This window comes from Liolophura sinensis, chromosome 9, assembly GCF_032854445.1.
Source record: "Liolophura sinensis isolate JHLJ2023 chromosome 9, CUHK_Ljap_v2, whole genome shotgun sequence".
Classification (NCBI taxonomy): Eukaryota; Metazoa; Mollusca; class Polyplacophora; order Chitonida; family Chitonidae; genus Liolophura; species Liolophura sinensis.
In genome coordinates this window covers 15,253,227-15,268,752 of record NC_088303.1, presented here as the reverse complement: position 1 = coordinate 15,268,752, position 15,526 = coordinate 15,253,227, and the positions used below count along the sequence as shown (strand labels likewise).

Here is a 15,526-nt window from a genome sequence, read left to right as displayed (position 1 = left end):
TGCGGAAACTGTTTAAAAATCCCTCTGAGGGTGTTTGTTTTCTCATTGGAGATCACCTTGGGTATTTGTACACGGCGAAATCAGATCCCTTCCATCAACATTGTTTTCTCTTGCTGATGAAATAAAGAAATTGTGGCAGCGGTAAACAAAACATACATTGGATACACCCGTCGAGACGCCGGTGGGTAGATGTGACGTAAAGTCGAGCAGATAGCGGTGGCTGAACATCACTTCTATCTATCTAGCTGTTTACAAAATGGCAGAAGCATATCACATGAGGAAAATACCAAATATTTCCCACAGCCTGTTTCTTTTAGGTCTGCGCCGCAGATGTCTCTTTCCGCAGTCAAACCGCCACGGAAAGCTTGCTTTCGTTGTTTTGGACAATAGGAGCTGTGAAGCAACTCGGGATTTTGAAAAAAGTCTTGATGAATGTGTGCTCGATCTGGCAGTGTACGTCAAGCACACTGGTTCTGACAGAGCATCACGCACACTGGTTCCGACAGTTCAAGGCAAGCACATTGGTTCTGACAGTGCACGACAATCACACTGGTTCGGACAGTTCACGGCAAGCACACTGGTTCTGACAGTTCACGGCAAGCACACTGGCCCCGACAATGCACGCCAAGCTCACTGGTTCCGACAGTGAGTATCAAGCAAAGATGTTCTGGTTGGGCACGTCAAGCACACTGTTCCGCCAGTGCATGTCAAGTACATATAGTCCAGCCGTGCAGGTACTCTATTATATAGCGTAACTTTATAGGATACGAGGTCAAATAATATGAAGTTCGAATATCAAGGCAGGCATATTTGCGTGTTTCAGATGGGTCATATAGATATTTATTAAAATCCTCTGAGGTAGTCTTTGTAAGAAGCTCTAAACTGCAAAGTTTATATCTGTAAGCTCTAATGCATGATACGGCAAGGTAAATGGCGCCTCCTTGCACTTCACTTCAGTTGCCCGAAAGCTTTTCTTCAGAACTCCAAAGTAGTCGTGTATATAAAAAGTTGAGAAGTATTAAAGGCGTCACTAGTTAATCGTCCGTTCCTTGCTGTTATCCAGGCTGAAATCAGATAATGTTCTCCAAACACCGACAACTGTTAGGCACAGTGTTCCTTTCCTCGTCGCCCCAAACCAGCAAATATCTCGTGCTCAGGTCAAGTTATCAAAACAGTGACGTAACACTCGCACACGTCACCATGCGGTAATCGTTACCATGTTACCACGTGCTGAGCTCATACCGACAGCCATGGTGACGATGTCATCACTCTTGTTGATTCTGGCGAGGCATGTTATAACATAGTCGTAAGTTCCACTGAGCCGTTAAATTCTCACTTGATTTCTAAAGCAACAAACTAATCTTGTCCAGCACTTTATCACCAGCTTGAATGATTTGCTCACTTAGCACTCACATTTCTAACAGTTTTGGTATTTTAATGATGGACATCTGTAGGCTTCGGGATTTTACAGGCCTCAATATCCTCAACGGGAACAATTAACACAACCAGCGAGATCGCTGATCATTCCCCGCCTTCACACGCCGGATCCAAGCTATAGAGAAACACACCGTTGTGTACCGTTACGATGCAGTAGTTTGGAACTAGCTCCTTGTTTACGAGCAAGACTATGCAAAAATGGTTACGTATAACAGATAAGAGCAAAACCTTGGACCGACCTGTTGTATAATTATGAACAATGTTCCCCATTGCCGATTTATGAAGGCAATACTTACTCTCCCTGTGGATGCTGATATTGCAAACATTTGTCTTTAACTGCATGCGTTTGATCTGTATTTTCAAGGCACGTGTTATATTCTACTCATTTTTTTACAAATTTATTACAGAAGGAACTGTACTATAGAATCACTTGTGATTAGTGAATGGTACAAGATGCGTTCACATGTTTCTTGTTACATTTTTCTTTCATGTTTCTGTAACCACTTCCACTTCTGCCAGTGCTACACTTTGGAGGGGGGGGGGGGGGGGGGAATGGGCAGTTCAGTTCAGCAATCTTTGGACTTCTATCCCCAATCTAACTTACTTTTAGATCAAAAAGCTAATCTAATTTAATGTAATTTATCAGATCAGTCTATAATTTACGAAGTTGAGGTTGGTTATCCCACAAATTATGATATAAGTCGTCAGCACATAGAACACATAAGGTATTGTGCTGACATTACATAATTCATAAACATTTAAACTAAATAATTGACAGAAACAAGTTTGACTTCGCAATCGGGAGGCCTTTTCTCTTCTCTCAAATGTGGGTGTATACACGTGTATAGATAAAACTGTTGATGTAACAGTCAAATATTTCCATAAAAAGCATGAGACTGGGTGACATCATTAATTTCACAGCTCTACTTTAATTTAATTTCATCAGGTTAACTATGTCAATGATCTTGAAATATTCAGTTGTAATCATGAGCAATAGGCCGGCAGTGTGTATGCTAGGTGTATGGTTTAGTCTTATCTCCCCTACCCCGCTCATCGCTCTCATTTGCTCTTCTGACAACTTCCAGCTGGGCGACCAGATGATTTGTGGCCCCTCTCTCCATCAGCCCTATAGCTCGCAGTCCGCTAATCCACGGACCAGCTGCCCATCATTTGACTGAACGCATTAGATAAATAAGAAAACAAACTTTCTGCCTTGGGAAGAGAGTTGTTGTAGGTATATATGTAGGTACGGTAAATTCCAGGTGAAGACCCAGTCACGATAGGTTAGTAACCCGCGGTCAGATAAACGATTGTATACACTTCATCTGAGTACCAGCTGTTGGAAATGCCAGAAACCGTCTACTTATTTTATAAATGCTCAGTAAACTGATACCCACTTGTGAAGAAAAGGGATATATATCAACGCATACATTCTTCTCTTACTTTTTTGTAAAATTTGTTATTTTTGCAGCCTTTGATACCACCACTTATGAGCATGTCAGTGGTGAGCGTATATAAAGGGCCTATAGCCCTCGAACTTCATCGACGTGAATTCCATTTAGACACTGCCCGTTTCACTCATTTCAGCCGACAGCACACATGTAGATCTGTTCGTCCAAGCAGTTTCAAATACAAGATAAACATACATATGGTATATTTAGCAGGTAACATAATGTGAGGGTTAATATCGCATAATCTCCTCACGCAATCATGTGAAGATTCCGAAGTCATTTTGTAGGACGGTCAATTCACACTTCCGATTACACATAAGCATGTGAAGGACGGTCAAATCACTCCCCCGACCACACAAAAATCATGTGAAGAACGGTCAAATCACACCTCCGATCACACATGATCGTGTGAAGAACGGTCAAGTCACACATCCAATCACACATAATCGTGCGAAGAACGGTCAAGTTACACCTCCGATCACACACAATCATGTGAAGAACGGTGAAGTCACACTTCCGATCACACATAACCATTTGAAGACCGGTCAAATCACACTTCCAATGACACATAATCATTTGAAGACCGGTCAAATCACACTTCTAACCACACATAATCATGTAATGATCGACCAAGTCATACATCCGAGTGTTTTTCACACATAATCATGAGAAAAACGGCTAAGTCACTCTTTCAATTCAGCGATGTCTTACAGTCTTTTCCTGACTTAAAAGCTGAAATTGTAGGTATTATAGTCATCTGACTCATAGCTTGCTTCACAGACGACAGTCCGTGGTCAGAGTTCGAATCCAGCTTCTGATGGTTAGTAAGATGCAGCTTTACGCCTGGAAGTTTGTTATAGAAACCGGCGATTTCCACCTCGTTTGGGGAAACGTTTTCATGTTCTGCGAGCATATTTTCGATATCAGATTTTACTCTGAGTGAGATTTTATGTTTGCTCTGTTTTTTGTGGAACACAGAACACGAGTTACGGCGTTTTACCTCTATTACGCAGTCTCTCACTTTTTACGTGATCATGAGCCTTCCAGTCTGAGAAGTTGTCGGTCCGTCTGTCTACGTGTACTTATATCTGATGGAAAGCTCTTTGTTGTTTTTATCATACTTGCAGGAATTTTAACCGTTTCCGTTTGTAGTTCTCAGCTACCATGTTGTTCAGTTATACGCCTACGTATTGTTTTGCCTACGTATTCTTTATCAGTGGTGTCGTGTGTTCAAAACCAGACACACAGCGTTTGTAGTTATCGACATGATTGCTTTTTTGACATTTTTTTGTTTCTGTATAAGTATAATGCTCCTTTTTGATAATATGTAACAATCGGTATTTAGCATATAATAATTATACAGTTGCATTGTCTTGCAGATAGATTACCCCGTGTATGACCACCAAGGTGATGCCCCGGACGATGCAGGCACCCAGAACGATGACCACTGCCCTCCGTACCCCACCGAAGCCTCTCCCAGGGCGTGCCGGGCGCGGCCGTGTAAGACGGATAAGGATTGCCACAAGGGCAACCAGAGATGCTGCTTTAACGGTTGCATGTTAACGTGCACTGCAGAAATGACACAGCCGGCAGGTGGGGCCAAATCTTCACTTCTCAACAGACATTTAGATATCATATGATTTCATTGTTATTTCACCGTGCATGTATAGTGCGGTTAACCGGTAGAAACATAACGCCGATGAGGTTTTATTATTATTTTGTTATTAACTATATTAATTTATTATTGTAACGAAAAAGCAAAAACATTTACCATTATGTACTTGTTTATTTTGTGCTTTATAAGGTACACAAGAATATTTCACGTATACATAGCATTACGGCGGAAGGAAACCCGATTGAGCCAGGGTATTTACAGGTTGCTGGCAGATTTTCTTGTGTACGAGCGGAGAAAAAGCCACTATGAGCTGGATTTGAACTCACAGCGACCGCATTGGTCAGAGGCTCCTGAGTCATTAGGCTACGCTAGCACGCTAACCACTAGGCCACAAATCCTTCAAATTAGTTCGACCGCAGACAAGATACTAGCCTACATATGCGTTTTTACTCGAAGAGAGGATAGTACTTTAAACAGAAAACTAAATTAAATATATAGATAAGTAAGTAAAAAATAAATAAACTGATAAATGCCTCTGACCTGTTATGGTGTAAAGTGTCTGATTTTCTCCCGACAGTGGTGGACTGGCAGAAGGAACCGCGCAGGCAAGGGCTGTCAGGTTAGTAATATTTGATAGCTTTTCTTTTCGTTTCATTCTCTGTGTGTGGGCTTAATATTTCATCAAATCCCCTACGCCTTTTGTGTTTGTCAATGCTGTCAGGTTGGATTAACTCCATACAGGGTCATCCAAGTTTGTCTAAAAAGTATGCTAATGGGGAACTCGTAAAACTCCTTCTCACCTGTATCAAGACGGTCCGATGGTGTGAACTCATTTGTCCCAATTATCGGTGTATGTGTGCTCATAAAACATATATGAAGTACACACGCACTGCAACGTTGCGTAGGAAAACGTTTGCGTTCTACTGTCATTTGGACAGTCTGTGTACCTCGTCCTCGAGTCTCCCATATGATCAGCACTTCTATTTTCACTTTGATGAGGCTTTCTTTCTTTTCCCTTTTATCGCTGGACTTACCAAATTCATTTATTTACCGCGACACGCTTTACAACTTGTTGCACCTTTCTCAGGGTTGCGGCTTTTTTCAAATTCGCCTCTCTACCAGTTAGAGTAGTCTCCCCTCATTGCTAATCGCGAGTTGGGCGTGTATCAAGTTACTCAGGCGTACTGTTGTCAATGGAAGAACCTAGCAGATTTGGCTTGCATGACCTTAATTTTGATCAACAAAGGCGATGCAGCATAGTGCAGTACAAAATTTAGTGTTTGCCCAATTTGTATGTAATTCTCGAGTAAGCCTACTGTGTTAAACATCAATCAAAATAAACCATATATGGAGCATTGTTACAGTAGTTTTGCATTTTCCTTCTCTTAAACTTAGAATATGCAAAACACCACGATATAACGATGGGAGCTCATGTAAAATAGACAGTGAAAGCGCGTGTATTTATCATTAAATAAATTTACTGGGCGTGATGATAAGCAGATAAACAGTTCATGATTTCTTAATGTCATTGCTAAGCGTGAGTTCTGTAAGATAGTGACATTTATATACGACACCTTCTGGTAGCTTGTTTATATTCTGTTTATATATGTTTTGTTTAGGATTCCTTGTTGCTGTGTAGTCTGTCTGAAGCTATTTAGCTTCTCACACAAAACACGCAGTAATTATAATTACAAATATTCTGACAACATTTTATTTTCTTTACCACTGATTTTGCAGGAACTTCATGGCTTATTAAAGGCCCAGAGGAAACAGATGACGGTAAGAGTTACTTCACTTCCTCTTCAGAAAATCTTTGGCATCTGAAATAAACTATCTTATCACTAAATGTGGTGTGCTTGTGTGTGCTTTCCATGCTTGTGTGAGATTTTACACTGTCTGGCCATCGGACCTTACTAAAGTCAGACCGCCTTATCTGGTAGCCACACCCTGTAGATCTACAGCCTTGCCGCTAAGAAGATGAAGCATATATGAAGGACTTATTTATTTATTTATATGGAGTTTTACGCCGTTCTGAAGCATATTTCACTTATACGACGGCGACCAGCATCGCTGAGGATGGGGGGGGGGGGGGGGGGGGGGCACGATCGTCCGCAGGAGATCAAACATTGTTTTTGCAGTTCAAGAATTAAATTCGCTCAACTTGTGTTTCAGTGGAACCCTGCACTACAACAAGGGACCCGGATGATGGTGACCCTTTACTCTGTCCCCATGGTTATGTCTGTCACATCACTGACCCCGGTGACCCGGAACTAGGGGTACCTAACAGAGGACAGTGCCTGCAAGAAGAACAGGAGCAAAGTATGTGCACTATTTTCATTGCCTTCTTTTAAAATAGTCCATGTAAAGAAAAATGCAGAGAATGCATATATAAGAAAGTTCGGAACTGCAGTTGGAATATAGCGATACAGATATGTAGGGGGAGTTTTTAAAAATTATTCTATTTATGTACCTTTTAAATTTAATTAAGTTACCGAATTAGAACTCAACACTCGAGTAGTATTAATCAAATGATGCATTGTAGGGTTGAAATGTAACCGACGTCACGCGCTGAGTTTACACCGACACACAGTAGCCTTCTTGGAGGTCAAGTGTTGAGTTTCCACCAAAACACGACAACATATTTGGAGATCAGGTGCTTAATTTACACCAAAAACTCGGCAATCTACTTGAAGAGCAGGTGTTCAGTTTCCACCAAAAACATGACAATCTACTAACAGGAAATCAGGTGCAGAGTTTTCACCAAAACACAACTTACTTGGAGATCATGTATTGATTATTCGCCTACACACAGTAGCCTACTTGGAGATCATGTGTTGATTACTCGCCTACACACGGTAGCCTACTTGGAGATCATGTGTTGATTATTCGCATACACACGGTAGCCTACTTGGAGATCATGTGTTGATTTTTCGCCTACACACGGTAGCCTACTTGGAGATCATGTGTTGATTATTCGCCTACACACGGCAGCCTACTTGGAGATCATGTGTTGATTATTCGCATACACACGGTAGCCTACTTGGAGATCATGTGTTGATTATTCGCCTACACACGGCAGCCTACTTGGAGATCATGTGTTGATTACTCGCCTACACATGGTAGCCTACTTGGAGATCATGTGTTAATTATTCTCCTACATACGGTAGACTACTTGGAGATCATGTGTTGATTATTTACCGGCACACGGTAGCCTACTTGGAGATCATGTGTTGATTATTTACCAGCACACGGTAGCCTACTTGGAGATCATGTGTTGATTACTCGCCTACACACGGTAGCCTACTTGGAGATCATGTGTTGATTATTTACCGGCACATGGTAGACTACTTGGAGATCATGTGTTGATTATTTACTGGCACACGGTAGCCTACTTGGAGATCATGTGTTGATTTTTCGCCTACACACGGTAGCCTACTTGGAGATCATGTGTTGATTATTCGCCTACACACGGCAGCCTACTTGGAGATCATGTGTTGATTATTCGCATACACACGGTAGCCTACTTGGAGATCATGTGTTGATTATTCGCCTACACACGGCAGCCTACTTGGAGATCATGTGTTGATTATTCGCATACACACGGTAGCCTACTTGGAGATCATGTGTTGATTATTCGCCTACACACGGTAGCCTACTTGGAGATCATGTGTTGATTATTTACGGGCACACGGTAGACTACTTGGAGGTCATGTGTTGATTATTTGCCTACACACGGTAGCCTACTTGGAGATCATTTGTTGATTATTTACCGGCACACGGTAACCTACTTGGAGATCATGAGTTGATTATTTACCGGCACACGGTAGCCTACTTGGAGATCATGTGTTGATTATTTACCGGCACACGGTAGCCTACTTGGAGATCATGTGTTGATTATTCGCCTACACACGGTAGCCTACTTGGAGATCATGTGTTGATTATTTACCGGCACACGGTAGCCTACTTGGAGATCATGTGTTGATTATGTACCAGCACACGGTAGCCTACTTGGAGATCATGTGTTGATTATTCGCCTACACACGATAACCTACTTGGAGACCAGGTGTTCAGTTTTCACTAAAACAGCCTACTTGGAGATGAGGTGTTGACTGTTCACCAAAAACTACCATCCTGCTTGAAGATCAGGTGTTGACAGTTCACCAAAAACCATCACCAGGTGTTGAGTTTTCATTAAAAGACAACCTACTTGGAGATCAGGTGGTGATTATTCACCATCACATGGTAGCATACTTGGAGATGAGGTGTTGACTGTTCACCAAAAACTACCATCCTACATGGAGACCAGGTATTCAGTTTTCACCAAAACAGCCTACATGGAGATGAGGTGTTGACTGTTCACCAAAAACTACCATCCTACATGGAGACCAGGTATTCAGTTTTCACCAAAACAGTCTACATGGAGATGAGGTGTTGACTGTTCACCAAAAACTACCATCCTACATGGAGGCCAGGTATTCAGTTTTCACCAAAACAGCATACTTGGAGATGAGGTGTTGACTGTTCACCAAAAACTACCATCCTACATGGAGACCAGGTATTCAGTTTTCACCAAAACAGCCTACATGGAGAAGAGGTGTTGACTGTTCACCAAAAACTACCATCCTATATGGAGGCCAGGTATTCAGTTTTCACCAAAACAGCATACTTGGAGATGAGGTGTTGACTGTTCACCAAAACTACCATCCTACATGGAGACCAGGTATTCAGTTTTCACCAAAACAGCATACTTGGAGATAAGGTGTTGACTGTTCACCAAAAACTACCATCCTACATGGAGACCAGGTATTCATTTTTCACCAAAACAGCATACTTGGAGATGAGGTGTTGACTGTTCACCAAAAACTACCATCCTACATGGAGGCCAGGTATTCAGTTTTCACCAAAACAGCCTACTTGGAGATAAGGTGTTGACTGTTCACCAAAAACTACCATCCTACATGGAGACCAGGTATTCATTTTTCACCAAAACAGCATACATGGAGATGAGGTGTTGACTGTTCACCAAAAACTACCATCCTACATGGAGGCAAGGTATTCAGTTTTCACCAAAACAGCATACATGGAGATGAGGTGTTGACTGTTCACCAAAAACTACCATCCTACATGGAGGCCAGATATTCAGTTTTCACTAAAACAGCATACTTGGAGATGAGGTGTTGACTGTTCACCAAAAACTACCATCCTACATGGAGACCAGGTATTCAGTTTTCACCAAAACAGCATACTTGGAGATGAGGTGTTGACTGTTCACCAAAAACTACCATCCTACATGGAGACCAGATATTCAGTTTTCACTAAAACAGCCTACTTGGAGATCAGGTGTTGAGAGTTCACCAAAAACTACCATCCTACTTGGAGACCAGATATTCAGTTTTCACTAAAACAGCCTCCTTGGAGATGAGGTGTTGACAGTTCACCAAAAACTACCATCCTACTTGAAGATCAAGTGTTGACTGTTCCCCAAAAACCATCACCAGAGTTTTCACCAAAACAGCATACTTGGAGATCAGGTGGTGATTATTCACCATCACATGGTAGCATACTTGGAGATGAGGTGTTGACTGTTCACCAAAAACTACCATCCTACATGGAGACCAGGTATTCAGTTTTCACCAAAACAGCCTACATGGAGATGAGGTGTTGACTGTTCACCAAAAACTACCATCCTACATGGAGGTCAGGTATTCAGTTTTCACCAAAACAGCATACTTGGAGATGAGGTGTTGACTGTTCACCAAAAACTACCATCCTACATGGAGACCAGGTATTCAGTTTTCACCAAAACAGCATACTTGGAGATGAGGTGTTGACTGTTCACCAAAAACTACCATCCTACATGGAGACCAGGTATTCAGTTTTCACCAAAACAGCATACTTGGAGATGAGGCATTGACTGTTCACCAAAAGCTACCATCCTACATGGAGGCCAGGTGTTCAGTTTTCACTAAAACAGCCTACTTGGAGATGAGGTGTTGACTGTTCACCAAAAACTACCATCCTGCTTGAAGATCAGGTGTTGACAGTTCACCAAAAACCATCACCAGGTGTTGAGTTTTCATTAAAAGACAACCTACTTGGAGATCAGGTGGTGATTATTCGCCATCACATGGTAGCATACATGGAGATGAGGTGTTGACTGTTCACCAAAAACTACCATCCTACATGGAGACCAGGTATTCAGTTTTCACCAAAACAGCCTACATGGAGATGAGGTGTTGACTGTTCACCAAAAACTACCATCCTACATGGAGACCAGGTATTCAGTTTTCACCAAAACAATCTACATGGAGATGAGGTGTTGACTGTTCACCAAAAACTACCATCCTACATGGAGGTCAGGTATTCATTTTTCACCAAAACAGCATACATGGAGATGAGGTGTTGACAGTTCACCAAAAACTACCATCCTACATGGATACCAGGTATTCAGTTTTCACCAAAACAGCATACTTGGAGATGAGGTATTGACTGTTCACCAAAAAGTACCATCCTACATGGAGGCCAGGTATTCAGTTTTCACCAAAACAGCATACTTGGCGTAGCGTATGACCAAAATCGGTGATTATGAATTAACTTACCACTAGCTTGTCCTATCCCAAATATGAACTCCTAAAGTCCACAAATAAAGCGTAAAACTAAGAATTCAAATCTTGACTGACCGATTGGCGTTTAGCGCAGTGCTCTATTTTTTTTCCTCATTTGAGTTTTCAATATGGCTTAAAACAGCAATAAATACCTATATAAAGAAATAAATGAATTATCTCATTTTATGAACTTCGATCGGGTTTGTGCGCGTATGCATCGGAATGCCCATGCAAATTACCGACCTTCGCCTGATACCTGATAAACCTCCTGACTTAAAGCCGTCGCCGAAACAGCAAGAAATGTATTCAAACACTCGACCTCTTTGGCCAATTCTAAGTAGATTGGAACTCGATCTCTTATAGGCTAAGTAAAATACTTTTTCATTCAAAACGTACTCCCGAGTTTCATGAGTCAATGAGAAAAAAATGCGTTTACTTTGTATTTACCTTCTGATATGACCATCAGTTGATGATTCTTTCTATCGATTAGACGATCGTCAAATGGAGTGGTGTTAAAATAATCAAATATAATGGCTCTTGAGTTATGCATATTTCTAAGAGTGAGTTGTGAAAGTGGCCTTTTTATGCCACACCATTTGATAGCTTGTTTATAATTTGGCTACAGCTGTTTTGTTTAGGATTCCTCGTCATTGTGTAGTCCGTTTGAAGTCATCTAGCTTATCACACAAAACGCGCAGTAATTATAGGTACGAATATTTTGTGACAACACTCAATGTCTTTTCCCAATGATTTTGTAGGAACTTCGTGGGTTATCGAAGGCCCAGAGGATATAGGTGACGGTAAGAGTTACTTCCCTTCCTCTTTTTGCAATCCTTTAGCTTCTGAAATAAACCAACTTACCTCTAAATGTGGAGATTTCCATGTTAATCATGCCTGTGTGTGTGAGATTTTACACTGTCTGGCCATCCGACCTCACTAAAGTCAAACCTCCTTATCTGGCAGCCATACCCTAAACTGCCAAAGTCGCTGACATGATAAAGCATATATGAAGACTTATTTAATTATTTATTTGTATGGCATTTTACGCCGTACTCAAGTATATTTCACTTATACGACGGCGGCCAACATTATGGCGCGATGAATGTGGACCAACCGCAGGTTGCTGTCAGACATTCCCACGTACGGTCGGAGAGGAAACATCTATGAAGGAATACTTTGATGTAATCTGCTCATTGGACGAGTGTTGTTGTTGCAGTCCAACTTGTGTTTCAGTGGAACCGTGTACTACAACAAAAGACCCGGATGATGGTGATCCTTTGCTCTGTCCCCATGGTTACGTCTGTCACATCACTGACCCCGGTGACCCGGAACTCGGGGTTCCTAATAGAGGACAGTGCATGAAAGAAACACAGGATCAAGGCATGGGCGCTATTTTCATTGCTTTCTTTTAAAGTAGTCCATATAAAATATGCAGAAAATACATATATACGAAAGTTCGAAACTGCAGTTGGAATACAACGACACAAAAATTTAGAAGGCGGTTTTTAAAATTATTTCTTTTCTATATTTTTCCAACTATAATTTAGTTAAAGAATAAGAACTCACCACTCGAGTAGAATTAATGACATGCTACACCTTAGGCCTAAAATGGAACGGAAGTCAGGTGTTGATAATTTATCAACACACGACAGCCTGCATGGGAATCCGGTGCTCAATTTTCGTCAAAACATGACAGTCCATATGTAGGTCAGGTATTCAGTCTTCACCGAAACACAAGCATCAACGGTTCAACAAACGGTTATCAAACCAATCAGACCACCCGTTTGCTTTGTTTGTTACCTTCTGATAAGACCATCAGACGATGAGCCTGTCCGTCGACTAGACGATCGTCAAATGAAATATAGCAGTTCATGATTTCTTAATGTTATTGATAAGGGTGAGTTCTAAAAGTTTGTGACATTTTTATGCGACACCATCAGGTATCTTGTTTATGTTCTGACTACAGCTGTTTTGTTTAGGATTCCTCGTCGTTCTGTAGTCTGTTTGAAGTCATCTAGCTTATCACACAAAAACGTGCAGTAATTATAGGTACAAATATTCTGTGACAACATTCTATGCCTATAACCACTGATTTTGCAGGAACTTCGTGGCTTATTAAAGACTCAAAGGAAACAGATGACGGTAAGAGTTACTTCCCTTCCTCTTTTTGCAAACCTTTGGCGTCTTACATAAACCAGTACATCACAAATTGTGATGATTTCTATGTTAATCGTGTCTGCTTGTGTGAGATTTTACACTGCCTGGCCAACCGACCTCATTAAAGTTAGTCCTCCTTATCTGACACCCTAAACTGCCTTGTCGAGGAATGTGGGTTGAGCGCTAGGGGAAACCCATGACCGTCCCACGTAGGACCGGGGTGGAAGTATGTATGGAGGAATACTGTCATCTGCTCTACCCATTGGACAACCCTGTTTTCTTGTTGACATCAAACGTTTGAACCAATCAAATCCGTTGTTGTTGCACTTCAAAAATTGAATTTGCTAAACTTGTGTTTCAGTTGAACCCTGTACTACAACGAAAGACCCGGATGATGGTGATCCTTTACTCTGTCCCCATGGTTACGTCTGTCACATCACTGACCCCGGTGACCCCGAACTCGGGGTACCTAATAGAGGACAGTGCATTAAGGAGAAACAGGAGAAAGGTATGAGCGCTATTTTCATTGCTTTCTTTTCTTTTAAAATGGCCAATTTTATCACATGACGTAAATCATCCAATAATATTTTGTGTATGGATTTTCCGTGTCTCCGAGGCGTTTCGGCTATTTCATTGGCTCTCCGATAACTGGGCCAGCAAGCTCTTTTAACAGAGCATGAACCTATGTTTATCAGTGGGAGTAACGAACTGAAGCATGGTGAGGTATTTCCGCTACGATGAGCGTAGTCCAGTTGTGGCTTTGATGTATAGCAAGCGTAGAAAGAGGCGCATGCGCTGTAAGGTGTGTGAGTCAGGTATTGACTTTTCACCACAAAATGTCAGTCGAAATATACTAGGAGATCAGGTGGTCACTGTTAACCAAAAACTGCCAGTGAAGTATCCAAAAGGTGACAGACTACTTCGAGGCCTGCGCGAGAAGGACTTCACGAAGCGAGTTTGAATTTGGTTCAACTTTTAAATTTCAATAGATTGCGTAGCGTATGAACAGCAATGGAAATTGTCAATAACTTAACACTGACTTGGCCTGTATCAAATTTTAACTCCTAAAGTAAATAAATTAAGCGTTAAACTAAGAATTCAAATTTTTACCAAAGTCAAACCCAGCCCTGTGGAATCGGCCCTGGATGTAATTATTAATCAAAACACTGTGGCCACTTTTGACTGAGGATTGATGATTTTTGGGGGTAAAACAGCATTAAATAAATAAATAAAGAAATACATAAATTAACTAAATTGATGACGTTCGGGTTTGTGGGCCTACGGAACCGGAATGCCCGTGAAAACAACCGACCTTCGCCTGATACCTTACCAACTTCCTGACGTGGCCGAAACAGAACTGCATTCAAACATTGGACCTCTTTGGTCAAGGCCCTGATAGCTGCAAAAAGCCAGCACCATAACCTTCTCAGCCAGTGATGCCCCTGGCCGTCTGAAGGTCGGACGTTCAATCCAAGGTCAAAGTGAACCTCATGTGTCTAATGGGCAGCTCGAAACCCACTAACGTCCGCTTAATTAGGCGAACTGAATATATTGATTTTAAGCTCAGCCTTGATTATCTGCACTGTTGAAAGCGGAAAGCGTGCGGTTTATTTGGTCAAGAGTTTTGAATTCTTGACCATGCGGTCTTTCTAATTAGATATAGGGAAACTCGATCTCTTATAAGTAAAATGCTTTTTGATTCACAACGCACTCCGAGTTTCATCAATCAATGAGACCACTCGTTTGCTTTGTTTTTTTTGACCTTCTGATATAGTCATCGGTCGATGGGTGTTTCTATCGAATATACGATCGTCAAATGAGGAGTTTTATCTAACGTGATACCATAGGAAGCAGTGTCAACAATCTCCTTGGGGCGCTCAATTATATCGTCGTTCACTTGTTTCACCACTGTGTACCTCGGTCTCTACAGGTTTACGTACCGTATGTGGACACAAGGTAGCCGTTGCTTGACGACACTACCCAGACCCCTGCTCTTACAAGTAGAGGGTAAACGTTGATTATATGCAACTTTTATTTCCAGAGTACAAATCAAGGCGAAAAATTCTCAAGTCAGATCTGCGGAAGAGTGGAAAGTGTTTACTCGGTGCTACAATCATTCGAGATCAGACCATCATACTACTGGGAGATGAGAAAGAAAAATGGTAGGTGCGGAAGCCCATCCAAGCCCTTGACGGGTAATCCATACTACCGTATCCGAAATAAAGTGTACAGTGATGTGACCTTACAGAAAATGTGTTCAT

At 41.6% G+C, this 15,526-nt stretch overlaps 1 protein-coding gene across 2 annotated transcripts in view; it reads left to right on the top strand.

Annotated features, from left to right (window-relative positions):
- The window catches only part of LOC135475056 (uncharacterized), a 28,572-nt gene that overhangs the window by 8,323 nt on the left and 4,723 nt on the right, over positions 1 to 15,526 (top strand). Inside the window, exons 1-10 of one of the 2 annotated variants that reach the window (XM_064754797.1) lie at positions 405 to 734; positions 4,268 to 4,481; positions 5,081 to 5,122; positions 6,241 to 6,282; positions 6,676 to 6,822; positions 11,867 to 11,908; positions 12,342 to 12,488; positions 13,209 to 13,250; positions 13,627 to 13,773; positions 15,307 to 15,427. In XM_064754797.1, the coding sequence (XP_064610867.1) occupies positions 618 to 734; positions 4,268 to 4,481; positions 5,081 to 5,122; positions 6,241 to 6,282; positions 6,676 to 6,822; positions 11,867 to 11,908; positions 12,342 to 12,488; positions 13,209 to 13,250; positions 13,627 to 13,773; positions 15,307 to 15,427 (1,061 nt within the window). In that variant the 5' untranslated portion in view covers positions 405 to 617. Of the gene's footprint in view, positions 1 to 404; positions 735 to 4,267; positions 4,482 to 5,080; positions 5,123 to 6,240; positions 6,283 to 6,675; positions 6,823 to 11,866; positions 11,909 to 12,341; positions 12,489 to 13,208; positions 13,251 to 13,626; positions 13,774 to 15,306; positions 15,428 to 15,526 lie in introns of those variants that run through there. The other variant, XM_064754796.1, reaches the window with a different exon arrangement.